We start from the raw sequence: 12,616 nt of genomic DNA, 5'->3' as shown, positions 1-12,616 counted from the left end.
CAATACAGTGTGGTTCTACATCATTTATTTCACATCACATTGGTGGCTACAGCGTGTTATGTCCATGTTTGTGTGCTATAACGTCAGAATCAGTGATAGTTACAAATAAAACATTATTTCATTTACTTTCATCGGGTCACCACAGTCAAGGAATGACTGTGATGGAGGAGCTCAGAGCCTACTATCATGTACATGTATTAATTGACAAATCTAATTCAATACATCCAAAACAGACTGTAGAAACATAACTGCTCAATTAAATCAGTCTAGGCTAATTTTGGTTGTCTGACTGATGTGTGTGCACACACATGCACACACAGTGCACCCTAACATGCTGCTGTCAGACAGACTCAAATGTGCTGATCTTATGTATTACTCTGACTCCAATCATGTGATTTGCTGGAAGCTCCAGGCCTGCCCCTGAGCGGCCTCTGCGAAGCTACGATTCCAGGAAAGAGGCCTGCTGGACGTGCTGAGAGGCCAGGACGGGGAGACATTGGCTCATTCAGAAAAACAAAAACAGAGAAGGGCGGTAGGAAGACTCTGCCTCTTACATAACCCTCGCTCCTTCACTAAGAGAAAAAAGAACCTATTACAATGCACAGAAGAACTTCAGCTCAGTCGCCTCACTTGGTGTGCAGAGAGCTGAGTTCTTCAGGACAAAGATCTGAAATGTTATGCAACAGCTGCGGCTCTTCATGCAGCCTATACAGTGTTTTGTGTGAGACACATATAGAGTTCTAGTGCTGCGCTTACTGCCCCGCTGTGGCCGCAACACAAACTGCTCGCAGCAGAAAAGGCCTTCAGAGCCAAGGTGGATCCGAGGCAGCGCAGACATCTTATCATTCTCATATTATCTGGAGTCATAATTCTACTGCTCCCCCTGGTTTCTTCCGTTATCAACATCCTGGTATGATTCTGAATCCAGAGCTGGATCTTTTTCTGACACCTGTAAACTCAGTTTAGGACTCAAACTCTGGCTGCTGCTCTATCAGGATGCTGGTGTCACTTGGGCTCCGGGTGGATGGATCAAGGCAAGAAATTCCTAGAGCAATCAGACACAGCCAGGCCTGTAGCACACACACACACACACACACACACACACACACACACACACACAACACACACACACACACACCACACACACACACACGTGCAGCGTTAGAGATAGTGTCAGATGTACAACATATAGTTTTATTTACATTTTAGGTCTAAATAAGCCAGTTTCCCAGAAATGTGAGGTACTCCCCCTGGTTTCTGGAGAACTGCAAACCCAAAGGGAGGAGTTTGACAGCATCACGTAATTAAAGCCACATTTGGACTGCACGCCTTGTTCTGACTTTGGTTTGGACTGCTGGTTGTGTAGGACAGTTGGTGATAGCTGCATTAGATCTAACCTGACATCATCACAGCGTAACGAATATACACAGGAACATCTGGGCCTGAATAAAACCAAACCTGAACAACTTTTCCTGGACTAAACCTTCCTGGCTTCTTATGATGGTTTTAAATTTGGACCACCATATGAACTCAGAGATCCGCAGATTTGGGGTCACAGCTAGGGTCACTATGGACTGGTGGAATCGGCGACCTACCAGATACCCCACAAAAGTGAGATATGAGACACAGAGTAAAGCTGCCACCACGTAGAGCCACACGCTGTGAAGAGCCGTCACGTAGATGACCACGAAGTATAGGTTGATGCAACAAACCATGAGGATGAGGAGCCCTCCTCCCACCTTCATCACCCTGCAATAGAGCATGAGAACAAAGACACAAGACAGACCTGATCATAAATGAAACCCTCAGCAATACTTGATAACAACAGACTTACAGTCCATTGACAAACTCGTTCATCACAGACGGCAGACTGGTGAAGGTCAGGATGGGAATGAGGGCAAACGGCAACTGTGTCAGGAGAAGCAGAAACATTTAAAACTCAGGTTCCAGGCGTTTCCCATTTAGGGTTTCACTACTCCACATTTGACAATCACCACTGTAAAAATAGCTAAAGCTGAAAAAAAGTGGTCCAGTTGTTTTAAAGGTTCTGTTTGTGTCGGTTTAAGGGGGGTGAGTCTGACCTGCAGGCTCTGCAGCACATTGAGGAAGTCATTCATGCCTGTCAGGTGTTGGATGTCCTGGAAGATGGCGACCAGCAGAGTCGGAGTGATGGCGAGAGAGCGGGTCAGCAATACGCGAGCAAAGCGGGACCAGCGCAGGTTTAAGAAGCCCTGAAGACAGACCAACACTTTCAAATGCAACCTGACCCCGCAACGAAGCCACCTGAGACAGACCCATATTCCTCCAGGTTCCTCCACTGACCTCCATGACAAACTGTCCAGAATAGGTTCCGGTCATGGTGGAGCTCTGACCAGCAGCCAGGATCCCCACAGCCCAGATGTACAGAGCCGCAGGGCCGAAGAAGCAGCCCAGCAATACACCCTGCAACACAAACCAGCAGTCCTTCACAAAGACAGCCAGAACAACACCTGATCTGTTACATCTCATACCTTCACTATTGATGTCTGATTATTAACAGTAAAGCTTATAGATCTAGAGGCTAAAGACTAAAGGCCTAAACATTCATTACATTCAGCAGAACTATGGAGAACCTCGGTGATTTCACCTTAAAATGTTCTCTAGGCTCAAAGTTCTGCTAAGGATCAGAGAAGAACAGTTCAGTCGCTAAGATTCAACTACCAGAGTTACCATGACCTGGATGACTGAGAACCTTTACAGTCTAAAGGTTAGGTGTTAGACTACACCCAACCAGAATTCAGACGAGCCTGTCTGTCTTTCCCAGAGTTTCTGCATTTGTACCATCCACTGATGACATGGTGGTGTTGGGTGACAAGGCTGCAGCAACTCAACACGTACCCCTTTATAGATGTCTACCTCCAGGGTGTCATTGTTCTGAGGAAACAGCTGGGAATGAGGACTTCCTGTCTGGTTGCAGACGGTGAACTGAAAGAAGGAAGAGACATATGGAGCAACCGAAAGGCAGGTGAGATGTCAGAGCAGTGGCAGAGACACTCACCACCTCGCTGTTGGTGCGTCCGTAGAAGGCTTCGGCGAAAACGGCCACCACAAACACGTTGATGAGGAAGGAGACAAACAAGGCCAGGCACGCCTCGATGAAGAAGTACTTGTTGGCCTCTTTAACCTCATTCCGACTGGAGCGATCCACCTCCCGAGACTGGAGGGAGTGACGGCACACATAAGTGGTTTACTGATGTTTTGAGAGGAGCCCAGGTGAGCTCACCTTGACCAGAGCAGAGTGGAGGTAGATGTTGTGAGGCATGATAACGGCTCCGACGATCCCCACCGCCTGAGCCAGCTGGACGGGCCCACAACCCTCACAGTATGGAACAAACATCCCCTTCAGCAGGTTCGCTTGGTTTGGTCCCACTGCCACGTACTGGATGACAAAGGAATTTTTGTATCAGTCGAGGCTCTGGAGGCTCTGGAGGCTCTGGAGGTCCAGAACAACTAATGGCTGATTGGTCTGCAAGAAGAAGATGTTTAACTTTCCACCAATGCTCTGATAAACCCAAGGAAACTCATGACTAGTTACCATGGAAATGGTCTTCTCAAATAAGGGTTTAGAACACTGAGCCAGAGAGTTCTGCATGTCAAACAACCAGTTTGGAGATTTGACCCCAACAGGAAGTGGTCCATGTAGAAGACTGAGAAGACATATCTGGAGTTCCTGCTTTTTCTGTTGCCGAGTAAACTGATGTCCAGAAGAACTGCTTGCTACTATTCTCACTGCTCAGCTGCTCATCTAAACAGCCACACCACTTGCAGTGACTGTACCTCGTATCCAAAGGTGATGGCCATGATGGTGATGAGCAAACCAAAGAAGGCCTCCAGCTTCCTCAAACCTGCAGAAGAAATGAGCATCTTCATTCACCGTCTGCCTGAAAGCTCACAAGCAGAACCACCAACCGTATTTGTCCAGGAAGAGGAAGAAGAAAGTGTCGATAATGGTGATGAGGACTCCGCCCCAAAGAGGGATCCTGCCAGAAAAGACACATTCTCACTACATGGACTGAGCAGGGCACCAAGAGCTCCACTAAGGTCTACTGGGTAGAGAATCACACTAATCTGTTGTCACTATTTCTGCATATTCCCTTTTACATCAATAAGGGGGAGAGAGCCCTGAGAAGGAGGACGGTCCCACCAGACCTAAAGCAGAACATCTGACCACATCACCTGCCGGATGACAGAAGGTTGAAGGCGATGGCACAGCCGATGACCTCCTGCATGTCAGAGCCAATGATGGCCAGCTCCACCATCAGCCACAGGATGATCCGAGGCACCTGAACGCATCAGGGAAGAGATAATCTAGTCAAAAGATCATCACCTACCCTCATCTGCAACAGCACCCAAATTTAGTAGTTTACTGCTAGAAGCAGCTATATGATATATACAACAGATGGTTTTAAAGCTGCTATTTTACACAGGTTTTAATACTCAGAGTTTACTCTACGGCCCTGAACACACAGCACAGGAATTTGCACCCTAACCCAAAGATCGAAGGGGAACTTTTTCACTTAATGCTGAAACTGGCCATTGGGGGGCACTGTTTACCTGTCTGACTGCCGCACTTTCAGCAGAGACGCGCTAAAACTCACATGATGAGTGTTCAGTCACCTTTAAAGCCTATAAACTATTCATAGATAACAATAAAATCAAAGATCTGTTTTATGCTTTTTTAAATAAAGTTGTTGTTTGATATCTGTCACATGGTTCTGGACTCTGGCAGCAGGTTCTGGCAAATGGACTGGTTCAGGTCGAGGACTTTCTGATGCTGTCCTTCAACAACAGTATTAACTACATTCATAACTACAATATTATTCTACCTGGAGCCCAGTCACATGACCTTGCTGAGCTGCTCTGGCCTTCAGGTCTGTGGATTAAATAATCTGAGGGTACCTGGGACTGCAGAGCTCAGTCTTGCTGATTCCAGCAGGTTTCTGGCTCAAAAAAGCTGCAGAAGCCACAAATGTTGCCTTTTGGGGGGAAGGGAGTGGGGGTTCTAACAAAAGAAGGATGCTCACGTTGGGGTAGTGGTGATTGCAGACTTCAGCCAGATGCATCCCGGTGACCACGCCCAGACGGGCCGCAAGCCGCTGCAGCAGCAGGCCAATCACAGTAGCTCCTAGAAGAACCCAGAGGAGCTGTGGGGGGACAGGAGAGGCCAGACTGAGATGAGTGTCATCATCATCATCATCATCATCATCATCATCATCATCATCATCATCATCATCATCATCATCATCATCACCACCATCATCATCATTGTCATCATCATCATCATCATTACCACATCATCATCACCACCATTATCATCACCACCATCATCATCATCATCATCATCATCACTATCATCATCTTTATCCTCACTACTACATGATCATCATCACCACCATCATCATCACCACCAACATCATCATCATCATCATCATCACAATCATCATCAGCATCATTACCACATCATCATCACCACCATTATCATCACCACCATCATCATCATCATCATCATCACCATCATCATCACCACCATTATCATCTTTGTCATGATCATCATCATCACTACCATCACCATCATCATCATTATCATCACTACCATCCTCATCTTTATCATCACTACTACCATCATCATCACAATCATCATCACCACCATCATCATCACTATCATCATCTTTATCCTCACTACTACCATCATCATCACCACCAACATCATCATCATCATCATCAACACCATCATCACCATCACCATCATCCTCTTTATCCTCACTACTACCATCATCATCACCACCAACATCATCATCATCACCACCATCACCATCATCATCTTTATCATCACTACTACCATCATCATCACAATCATCATCAGGCCCTTCAAGTATCACAGAGTTATTTTTGGACTGTCCTGAGGACTAGAAACCTTCTGGGACTTTTTATGCTGTGGGAACTACATAACAACGGACATTTTTATCCCGACGAAGATGGGAATTAGCAGCAAAAGAACGGGCTGGTTCAGAAGTTATGATGTGGGATTAAACCAGATGGGAGCAGATAGGGGGTCTCAGTATGCCCTGTGGAGCCCCAGAGAGACCATCTGTGATCATTGGAGGGTTTACCTTGAACTCAGCTTTGGCTCCAGATTGCAGGTCCGACTCAATGTTACCTGGATCCAGGTAGGCGATGCTCATCAGGAAGCCTGGCCCAGTGAAGGCCCACAGCTTCCGTAGGCTGAACCAGCTCTACAGCAAAGACAGGCCTGTGAACATCTCAAAAGTTCTACCATCCATGATCTGTGTCTCTCCCTTGGCTCCATCATCTTCTCGTGTTTGTGTTTCCTTCACACACTGTCACAACCTGTTGATGAGCACACAAACGCCCCTGAAGGTGGATGGTATTTACTTGATTCTGGTCCTCAGGAACTAGGATCCTCTGGTCAAAGTAAGTGCTGTTGACAGCATCATCAGGCTTCTGCTGGAACACTGACGGAATGTGTGTGTGTGTGGTCCTGATCACCGAAGCTCCACCAGCATCATCTGACCACAAACACACACACGTGGAGACGGTTGAAACATTCTGCCACACACAGGAACCCACACTCATACACACACACACACACACGTACCATCCCCAACATCATGAGGTGGTTCCTGGTATGTGGGAATACTGGGAGGTGTGATGTGGAAGTTCTCAGAAGTTTCAGATCTGCCTGGAAGCAGATACAGAATTAAACTGGGATTAATGGATCCAGTAAAAGTAGATGGAGATCACCGACTATTGAAGATTAAGCTTCATTGTGTGATTAGACTCCTCCCACTCTAGTCAATGATCAGCTTGTTTGTGAAATGGGTCACACGCCAATAGAAACAGTAAATCAGTAAAACCAGTAAAATGCTTCTCAGGTTGGCCCGTTGAGCTGACGGTCAAAAGCTGTGATCAGAAGAGGTTAAAGTAGACCCGTGCGGAGCTGCTGCCACGGCTCACCTGAACGCAGGTAGGGGAGAAGCTTCATGTCGTGGCTGCCTGGGTTGTGGCCACGTTACATTCCTGATGTCAGCTCTGTCCTGTCTGTGGCTGCCTTGCACCTCTGTCGCACCCTGTCACAGGTCATGTGGAGGGAGGGCGGAGCCACAGCAGAACAAAGGCCACAGCCAGCTAAGCTAACCACTGTTTCACAACATGTGGAAGGAATCCAGACGGTCAAGTCACCTGATCTGGATGATGTTAAAAATTAACACTAAAGTTGTTACTCTCGGGTGGGGGAGGGGGGCAGGACTGACAGGTGGAACTGGAAACCAGGGTGACCCAGGCGGGCAGGTTGCAGGTTGTGACCTGAAGGGACTCAACAAGATTTAGCGCGTACCTGAAGAAAGAGCTGGTGTCGTGACGTCAGATGTTTTCAAAGTGTTTATTTTAGCAAGCACCATTGGAAATAGAGCAACTCTGTCATGTGCTTCTGTCATGTGATGAGGAATAAAATTATATAACCATGCAGAGTCCCTGTGAAATGTACAGACGCAGCTTTATTGCAGAAAGTGTCACTGAAATCTTTTGTTTCCAGCCGTCGGCCCACTTTAGCTTTCACCCGTTTTCACTGAAGTGGCTTCGGTCCCGGAAACTTTCAGGGTTTTACAGATTCGTCTGGAAAATCTTTGCATGAATGAGTCCAAATCAACATCAGTACAAAATCAAAGTGGGTAAAAAAAACAAAAGAGATACAAATCAAAAAGTGAGGATCAAAGCAAAGAAGACCTCTTTGATATTCAACTGCAAAAAAGATCACTGGGCTGAAACCAGTTTCCACTGGTCTCCTCCCGCCTCATCTTCCACTGTCTCCACTTCGCAAGTCTTTATTGATCCCAAACATCAGAAGCAAAGTCTGGTGGGTCCAGAAGGAGTCCAGCTCACACGGTGGTGACCCTCATCACTACCTCCCGGTTGGCCGCGCTGATCCGGGGGTCGTTGGGCCTCAGCTGGCTCAGGATGTGGAGGATGGTGTAGCCACAGTGGTGGTTCAGAATAGTCCTTAACCTCCGGCTGGGTCTTCCGCCGCTGCTGCCGGCCAGCCTGTGAGGAGCCCCGCGAGTTGCTCGGGCCCCCGCCTTACTGCTGGAAGTCGCCGGGTCACCCAGGTCCTTGGATTTCTCATAGTTCAGTACTTTCCACTGTTGATTGACAGCCTGCCACCGCTTGAAGATCCGATACACTGACGAGCCCTCGTGGATGATGAGGCCTGCAGCCGGAGAAGGTGAAGAACACAGACTGAAAATGTGGACCGCAAACTCAGAAGGGAGGTCAGAGGTCAGATTACCTATGCAGACGATGTCCATGAACCCGTACATGCCGTAGCAGATTTGGAAGAGCAGGTCCTGGCGCTGCCACTTGGCCGACGGGCTGAGGGAGGACCAGATGAGCCAGGAGATGCTGGCGATGAGGAACAGGGAGCCCAGGATGATGGCGGCTATCTGCACCTTCTCGATGACTGTCAGGGAGATGGCCTGCCACTGACGCAGAGGCACACGTGCACGTGAGCGGGGGGTTCACAGCAGGTAGGACTCATCCATGTCTGTTCTGCGTGGTCGTGTAGCCAATATGTGTGTGTGTGTTACCTGCAGTGGGTTCTTGGTGCTGATGGCCAGAACCTGGTACTTGAAATAGCAGAGCTCGCAGCTCCAGGAGCCTCTCTCGCTGATCCAGCGGATGAGGCAGGGCTGATGGGTACAGCGCACTGAGCCGTCACAGCGGCAGGGGCTCAGCAGCTCCCCCTGCAGGACACACACAGCATGAACCACCAAGAACCCCCCCATGGTATGACAGGATATTAACAATGGCGACCAGAAGGGAGGTTTGGAGGCTCCACTTGATGTTTCTCTCCTAAATCTGAGCTTCTGTGGAAGCAGCGTGAGCCTTTATCTGCAATGTACATCCAGATCCAGAAGGGGGTCCACAACCCTGGGGAGGTGCCCCACGCTTGCCCGCTGCAGCATATGTCTCGTCTACTAGCAGAAGAAACAGCTGAACTTGGGGCGCGAGAACATCTGTTTGTAGATCGGACGTGTTTGACCAGATCTTCAATATTGACTGAAGCGTCGTTTGACCTTCTCGCTTCTAATCAAAGACTTTATGAGCAGCAGAGGAGCCGCTGTCACACCCAAGCAGCTGACATTATAAAGCCAACGCAGAAGGTCAGAGAACACCAGGAACCACATCAAACCAGCACATCTCGCTGGCGGTGTTTTCTCTTTTATTATTGATTGATTTGCTGATAATTATTGATCAAAAGAGACGCTTCCCACTTTGATTTTTCGGCCTTCTGACTGTTTAACTCAGCGATTCTGTCTAATCTGAATTCTTCTTGTGCTGAGTGTTTTGTTAATAATGAACAATCATCCATTTTTATAGCGGGAACCAATTTTACAGACATTAGCCAAAGTTTAGAGTGGAGAAAGCAAAGCAGGCTGTGAATCACCAAAGACGGTGACAACGTGGCAGCTTGTCGCCGGGTTAAACGGGAGAAAAATGATGTCTGTGCCGAAAAGAAACAGGAGTTCGGATTGTTTTCTGATCGTGGAGGCACATGGGAGTAGAACAAGCATGAAAGTCAGGAACCGGGTCCATTTGTGGGGGCTTAAAACATTAGAATGTTGTGGAGGATCTAGAAACTGAATCAGATCTTACAGAAGTGAGGATGAGACCTGGAAACCCATGATGTGGCCTCGGTGACCTCCTCAGTGTTTGTGGTAAAGTCATCATAGCAGCTGACTCCTGATGCCGAGGGGGGGCGTCAGCACCTGGGCAGAACAGACACGCTGGGTCCTCCAAGAACCCCCCTCAGGTCCGAAGGACTGGATCTGCTGGCTGCTCGAGCCGCGTTCGCCACCTCAGAGGAGGAAGGTGCTGCTCTCTGTTCTTCACGCTGCAGGTGACGGCTAATCAGCGGCTCCCCCCCCCACCCCCAGCAGCAGGACCCTCACTCTGACAGCCAGCACACCAGGACTCCCCAGGTCCCACCAGACCTGTGGTGAAATGACCCATCCTCCTGCTGTGAGCTGCTCAGACAATGAGCTCGCAGCGCAACACCGCCACCGCCACCCTCAGGTTGGGGGGGGGGCTCTCTGGGCTTTGTTTCCCTGGATGGTCTGAAGGCAACGCGCAGCCATCTTGACCAGGAGTCACCTGAGATCTGACAAACGTGCACCTTCGGTGGAGGCGTGAGTGTGAGCTGGGCTCCAGCGGAGGAAGGTGGCGCCGTGATCCTGCCGCTCGCTCTGACCCTGATATCAACGCTGACACACATGTCAGCCCCAACACATTTACACCCGTGACTCATGCACGGCCATGTGTCATCCTGCAGACCTAATTTCTTTGTTGCTATGCTGGCTGGAGGCCCCCCACCACACCACCCCCACCCCCACCCTGCCCGATTAGCCTAGCAAAGCAAACAGTTATTCTGGCCCACTGAGCAGCATTTAGCAGTGAATCCACACAATGTGCCTTTAAAAGGAGCCGAATGAGCCCACAGCCTTTAGCTTTAGCCTGGCTGTTTTTCAGAGGAGGGGGGTGGTGAGGGGGGATGTAGGACATCAAGCTCTGCTGTGATTTGTTGGAAAAACCAGAACTCAAAATGGCAGAACAGCCTTTCTTCACTTACCTGCTCTGGGCCCTGAAAGCAGATCCGGCACTGGGGGGTCCGCATGCTGCTGCTGGTGCTGGCCAGGGACACAGCGTCTAGGCCCACCTGCAATCTGGGCTCCTTGTCCTCGAACGCCAGGCTCCGGGGCCGCGGCTCGCTGCCGTAGTATTCCTCCTCATCGTCCCGGGGACGGCAGTCAACGAACGGCGGCCAGCCGCAGCCGCCCATCCCCAGACCGCGCATGGCGCTGGAGCGTCGGTCCGAGTCCGAGCCGGACTGTCGCGAATCGGAGCGCATAAACACCAGAACCTTCAGTTCATTAAAAAACATGCGGATCCGATACTTGAACATGTTGGACTAGAAACACGGCTTGGAATTATTCTTATTATTAATGTTATTATTATTGGTTCATTTCATGTCATTTTTCACTGTCGATGGAGAGAATAAAGGCTGTCGCTCCTCTGATGGCATGTGTGTGTGTGTGTGTGTGTGTGTGTGTGTGTGTGTGTGTGTGTGTGTGTGTGTGTGTGTGTGTGTATCAATGCGGATGAAAGATTTGCTTTTCGGCTCCCTCAAATATTCATCGGTAAAACGCGCATCCTCCTCCGGCCCCAACACGCTCCGTCTCCGCGCTCCGACATGGTTTCAGTAGCCGTTTCTCCGCAGCGGAACTGGGCCTACATGGTTCCAACCGGAGCAGAGGAGAAGCGGAGGACTGTAGAGGAGAAGTGAGGCCGAAGACCGAGCAGGAGAAGGAGGAGGCGGAGGTGGAGGAGGAGGTGTATCCCATCCGTCCAGTCTGGAGCTCCTGCAGGCTGTCATAATCCGACTGAAGTCTCGGCTCGGTCGTGGTTCTGATCGCCGCGGTCCATCGTCCTCCTCCTCTTTACAGTCCGATCCGGCAGCAGCTGAAGAACAAAGTCTTGCTTTCCAGACACAAACCCACAACTGTTGGTCCGCTGTTGTCTGATGATCAACCTTGAATGTTGGCGAGGGTGGTAAATAAGCAGCGCGCGTCCAGGAGTCAACAATGATTCTGGATCAGGGAGGAGGAGGAGGAGGAGGCTCTTCCTCCTCGAAATGGTCGGCTTGGAGGCTGAACCACCGCAGCAGCTACTTCCGGAACAGACAGCAGCGGAGGAGAATGTGTTTTCCTCCTCTCATCCATCCCTCCATCATACCTCCCTCCGTCCTCTCCGGGTGTCTGTGGCCGATCTGCAGCTGTCGCTGGCCGGAGAACGAGCTCTGGCCCCCCGCCGCTGTCCACGGTGCTGAACCCCCTACCCTCCTACCCACGTGATGATGACGCGACGCTGCGTCCACGTGGAGCGGGAACGAGCGAACTATAAAACTGGACCGGTGCCAGAACCGTCCTCCGTCACTTCAGCTCTATCTGGGCTTCCAAATGAAAGCAGAAGCTTGTTTAGTTCCTGGAACGTGCCTGTCAGGAACCAACAGGTTCCTGTTTCAGTAGTAGGAGAGTATGGCGGAACCAGTTCGGACCTGCTGGTCGAAGCTCCTCGTCTGATTACAACTGATAAGAGCTGTTGCTTTATTTTTGTTATTGAGCCATCTTAACGGAACCTCTGTGTTCTGGTTCTGCTGCAATAGTTCTGGAAAGGGGGTCCTGGTCCTGGTCTGGTGAATCAGGATTCTTTCACATCATTGGGATGGCTGATATAATGCACCACATGTTCTAAGATCCCTCGCAGAGTCTGTTCTATATCTGTGAGGCGACAGATGGCTCTGCCTGCTGGTGCGGTTCTGGTGCTGGCACTGGGCCCTCAGGACTGGGAGCCGATCTGTGCTGTTCTTTCAGAAGAGGCTGGATCCAGCTCGATGTATCACACGTGTAAATGTGTAAAGAGCTGACAGGAAGTACCAGCCCTGCAGATCATGACCCACTGCTCTGGAACATCAGAACCAGGACCCCAGGTGGTCCATCCAGGGCCA

The 12,616-nt window shown here is 49.8% G+C and overlaps 2 protein-coding genes across 3 annotated transcripts; both read right to left on the bottom strand.

Annotated features, from left to right (window-relative positions):
• Window positions 1-8: 8 nt before the first annotated feature.
• LOC130530233 (natural resistance-associated macrophage protein 2-like) lies at window positions 9-7,173 on the bottom strand. 2 transcript variants are annotated; one of them, XM_057041241.1, is made up of 16 exons: window positions 7,015-7,173; window positions 6,656-6,739; window positions 6,433-6,566; window positions 6,150-6,272; window positions 5,064-5,183; window positions 4,216-4,322; window positions 3,949-4,019; window positions 3,817-3,884; window positions 3,263-3,418; window positions 3,038-3,196; window positions 2,878-2,964; window positions 2,323-2,442; window positions 2,082-2,231; window positions 1,835-1,908; window positions 1,596-1,749; window positions 9-1,070 (listed from the first exon to the last, which is right to left on the bottom strand). In XM_057041241.1, exons 1-16 carry the CDS (start codon window positions 7,040-7,042, stop codon window positions 963-965), a joined length of 1,743 nt encoding a protein of 580 aa, XP_056897221.1. In that variant the 5' UTR covers window positions 7,043-7,173; the 3' UTR covers window positions 9-962. The 2 variants fall into 2 exon arrangements, with proteins under 2 accessions (XP_056897221.1, XP_056897222.1); XM_057041242.1 differs by having other exon boundaries at window positions 6,656-6,735; window positions 7,015-7,128.
• Window positions 7,174-7,419: 246 nt separating this feature from the next.
• marchf9 (membrane-associated ring finger (C3HC4) 9) lies at window positions 7,420-11,950 on the bottom strand. The gene is made up of 4 exons (XM_057041258.1): window positions 10,682-11,950; window positions 8,640-8,795; window positions 8,342-8,534; window positions 7,420-8,263 (listed from the first exon to the last, which is right to left on the bottom strand). Exons 1-4 carry the CDS (start codon window positions 11,012-11,014, stop codon window positions 7,935-7,937), a joined length of 1,011 nt encoding a protein of 336 aa, XP_056897238.1. The 5' UTR covers window positions 11,015-11,950; the 3' UTR covers window positions 7,420-7,934.
• Window positions 11,951-12,616: the final 666 nt, after the last annotated feature.

Source organism: Takifugu flavidus, chromosome 8 (genome assembly GCF_003711565.1).
Source record: "Takifugu flavidus isolate HTHZ2018 chromosome 8, ASM371156v2, whole genome shotgun sequence".
NCBI classification, from domain to species: domain Eukaryota; kingdom Metazoa; phylum Chordata; class Actinopteri; order Tetraodontiformes; family Tetraodontidae; genus Takifugu; species Takifugu flavidus.
The sequence above is the reverse complement of the archived record's forward strand: the minus strand, read 5'-3'. Positions and strand labels throughout refer to the sequence as shown.

Coding starts and splice junctions, on each gene's coding strand:
- marchf9 (XM_057041258.1), bottom strand. CDS start 11,014: ATGTTCAAGTATCGGATCCGCATGTTTTTTAATGAACTGAAGGTTCTG. Junction 8,796..10,681: donor GCTTTCAGGGCCCAGAGCAG/GTAAGTGAAGAA, acceptor TGTGTCCTGCAG/GGGGAGCTGCTGAGCCCCTG. Junction 8,535..8,639: donor GCACCAAGAACCCACTGCAG/GTAACACACACA, acceptor CCTCTGCGTCAG/TGGCAGGCCATCTCCCTGAC.
- LOC130530233 (XM_057041241.1), bottom strand. CDS start 7,042: ATGAAGCTTCTCCCCTACCTGCGTTCAG. Junction 6,273..6,432: donor TTCCTGAGGACCAGAATCAA/GTAAATACCATC, acceptor TCTTTGCTGTAG/AGCTGGTTCAGCCTACGGAA. Junction 1,909..2,081: donor ATGTGCTGCAGAGCCTGCAG/GTCAGACTCACC, acceptor CTCCTGACACAG/TTGCCGTTTGCCCTCATTCC.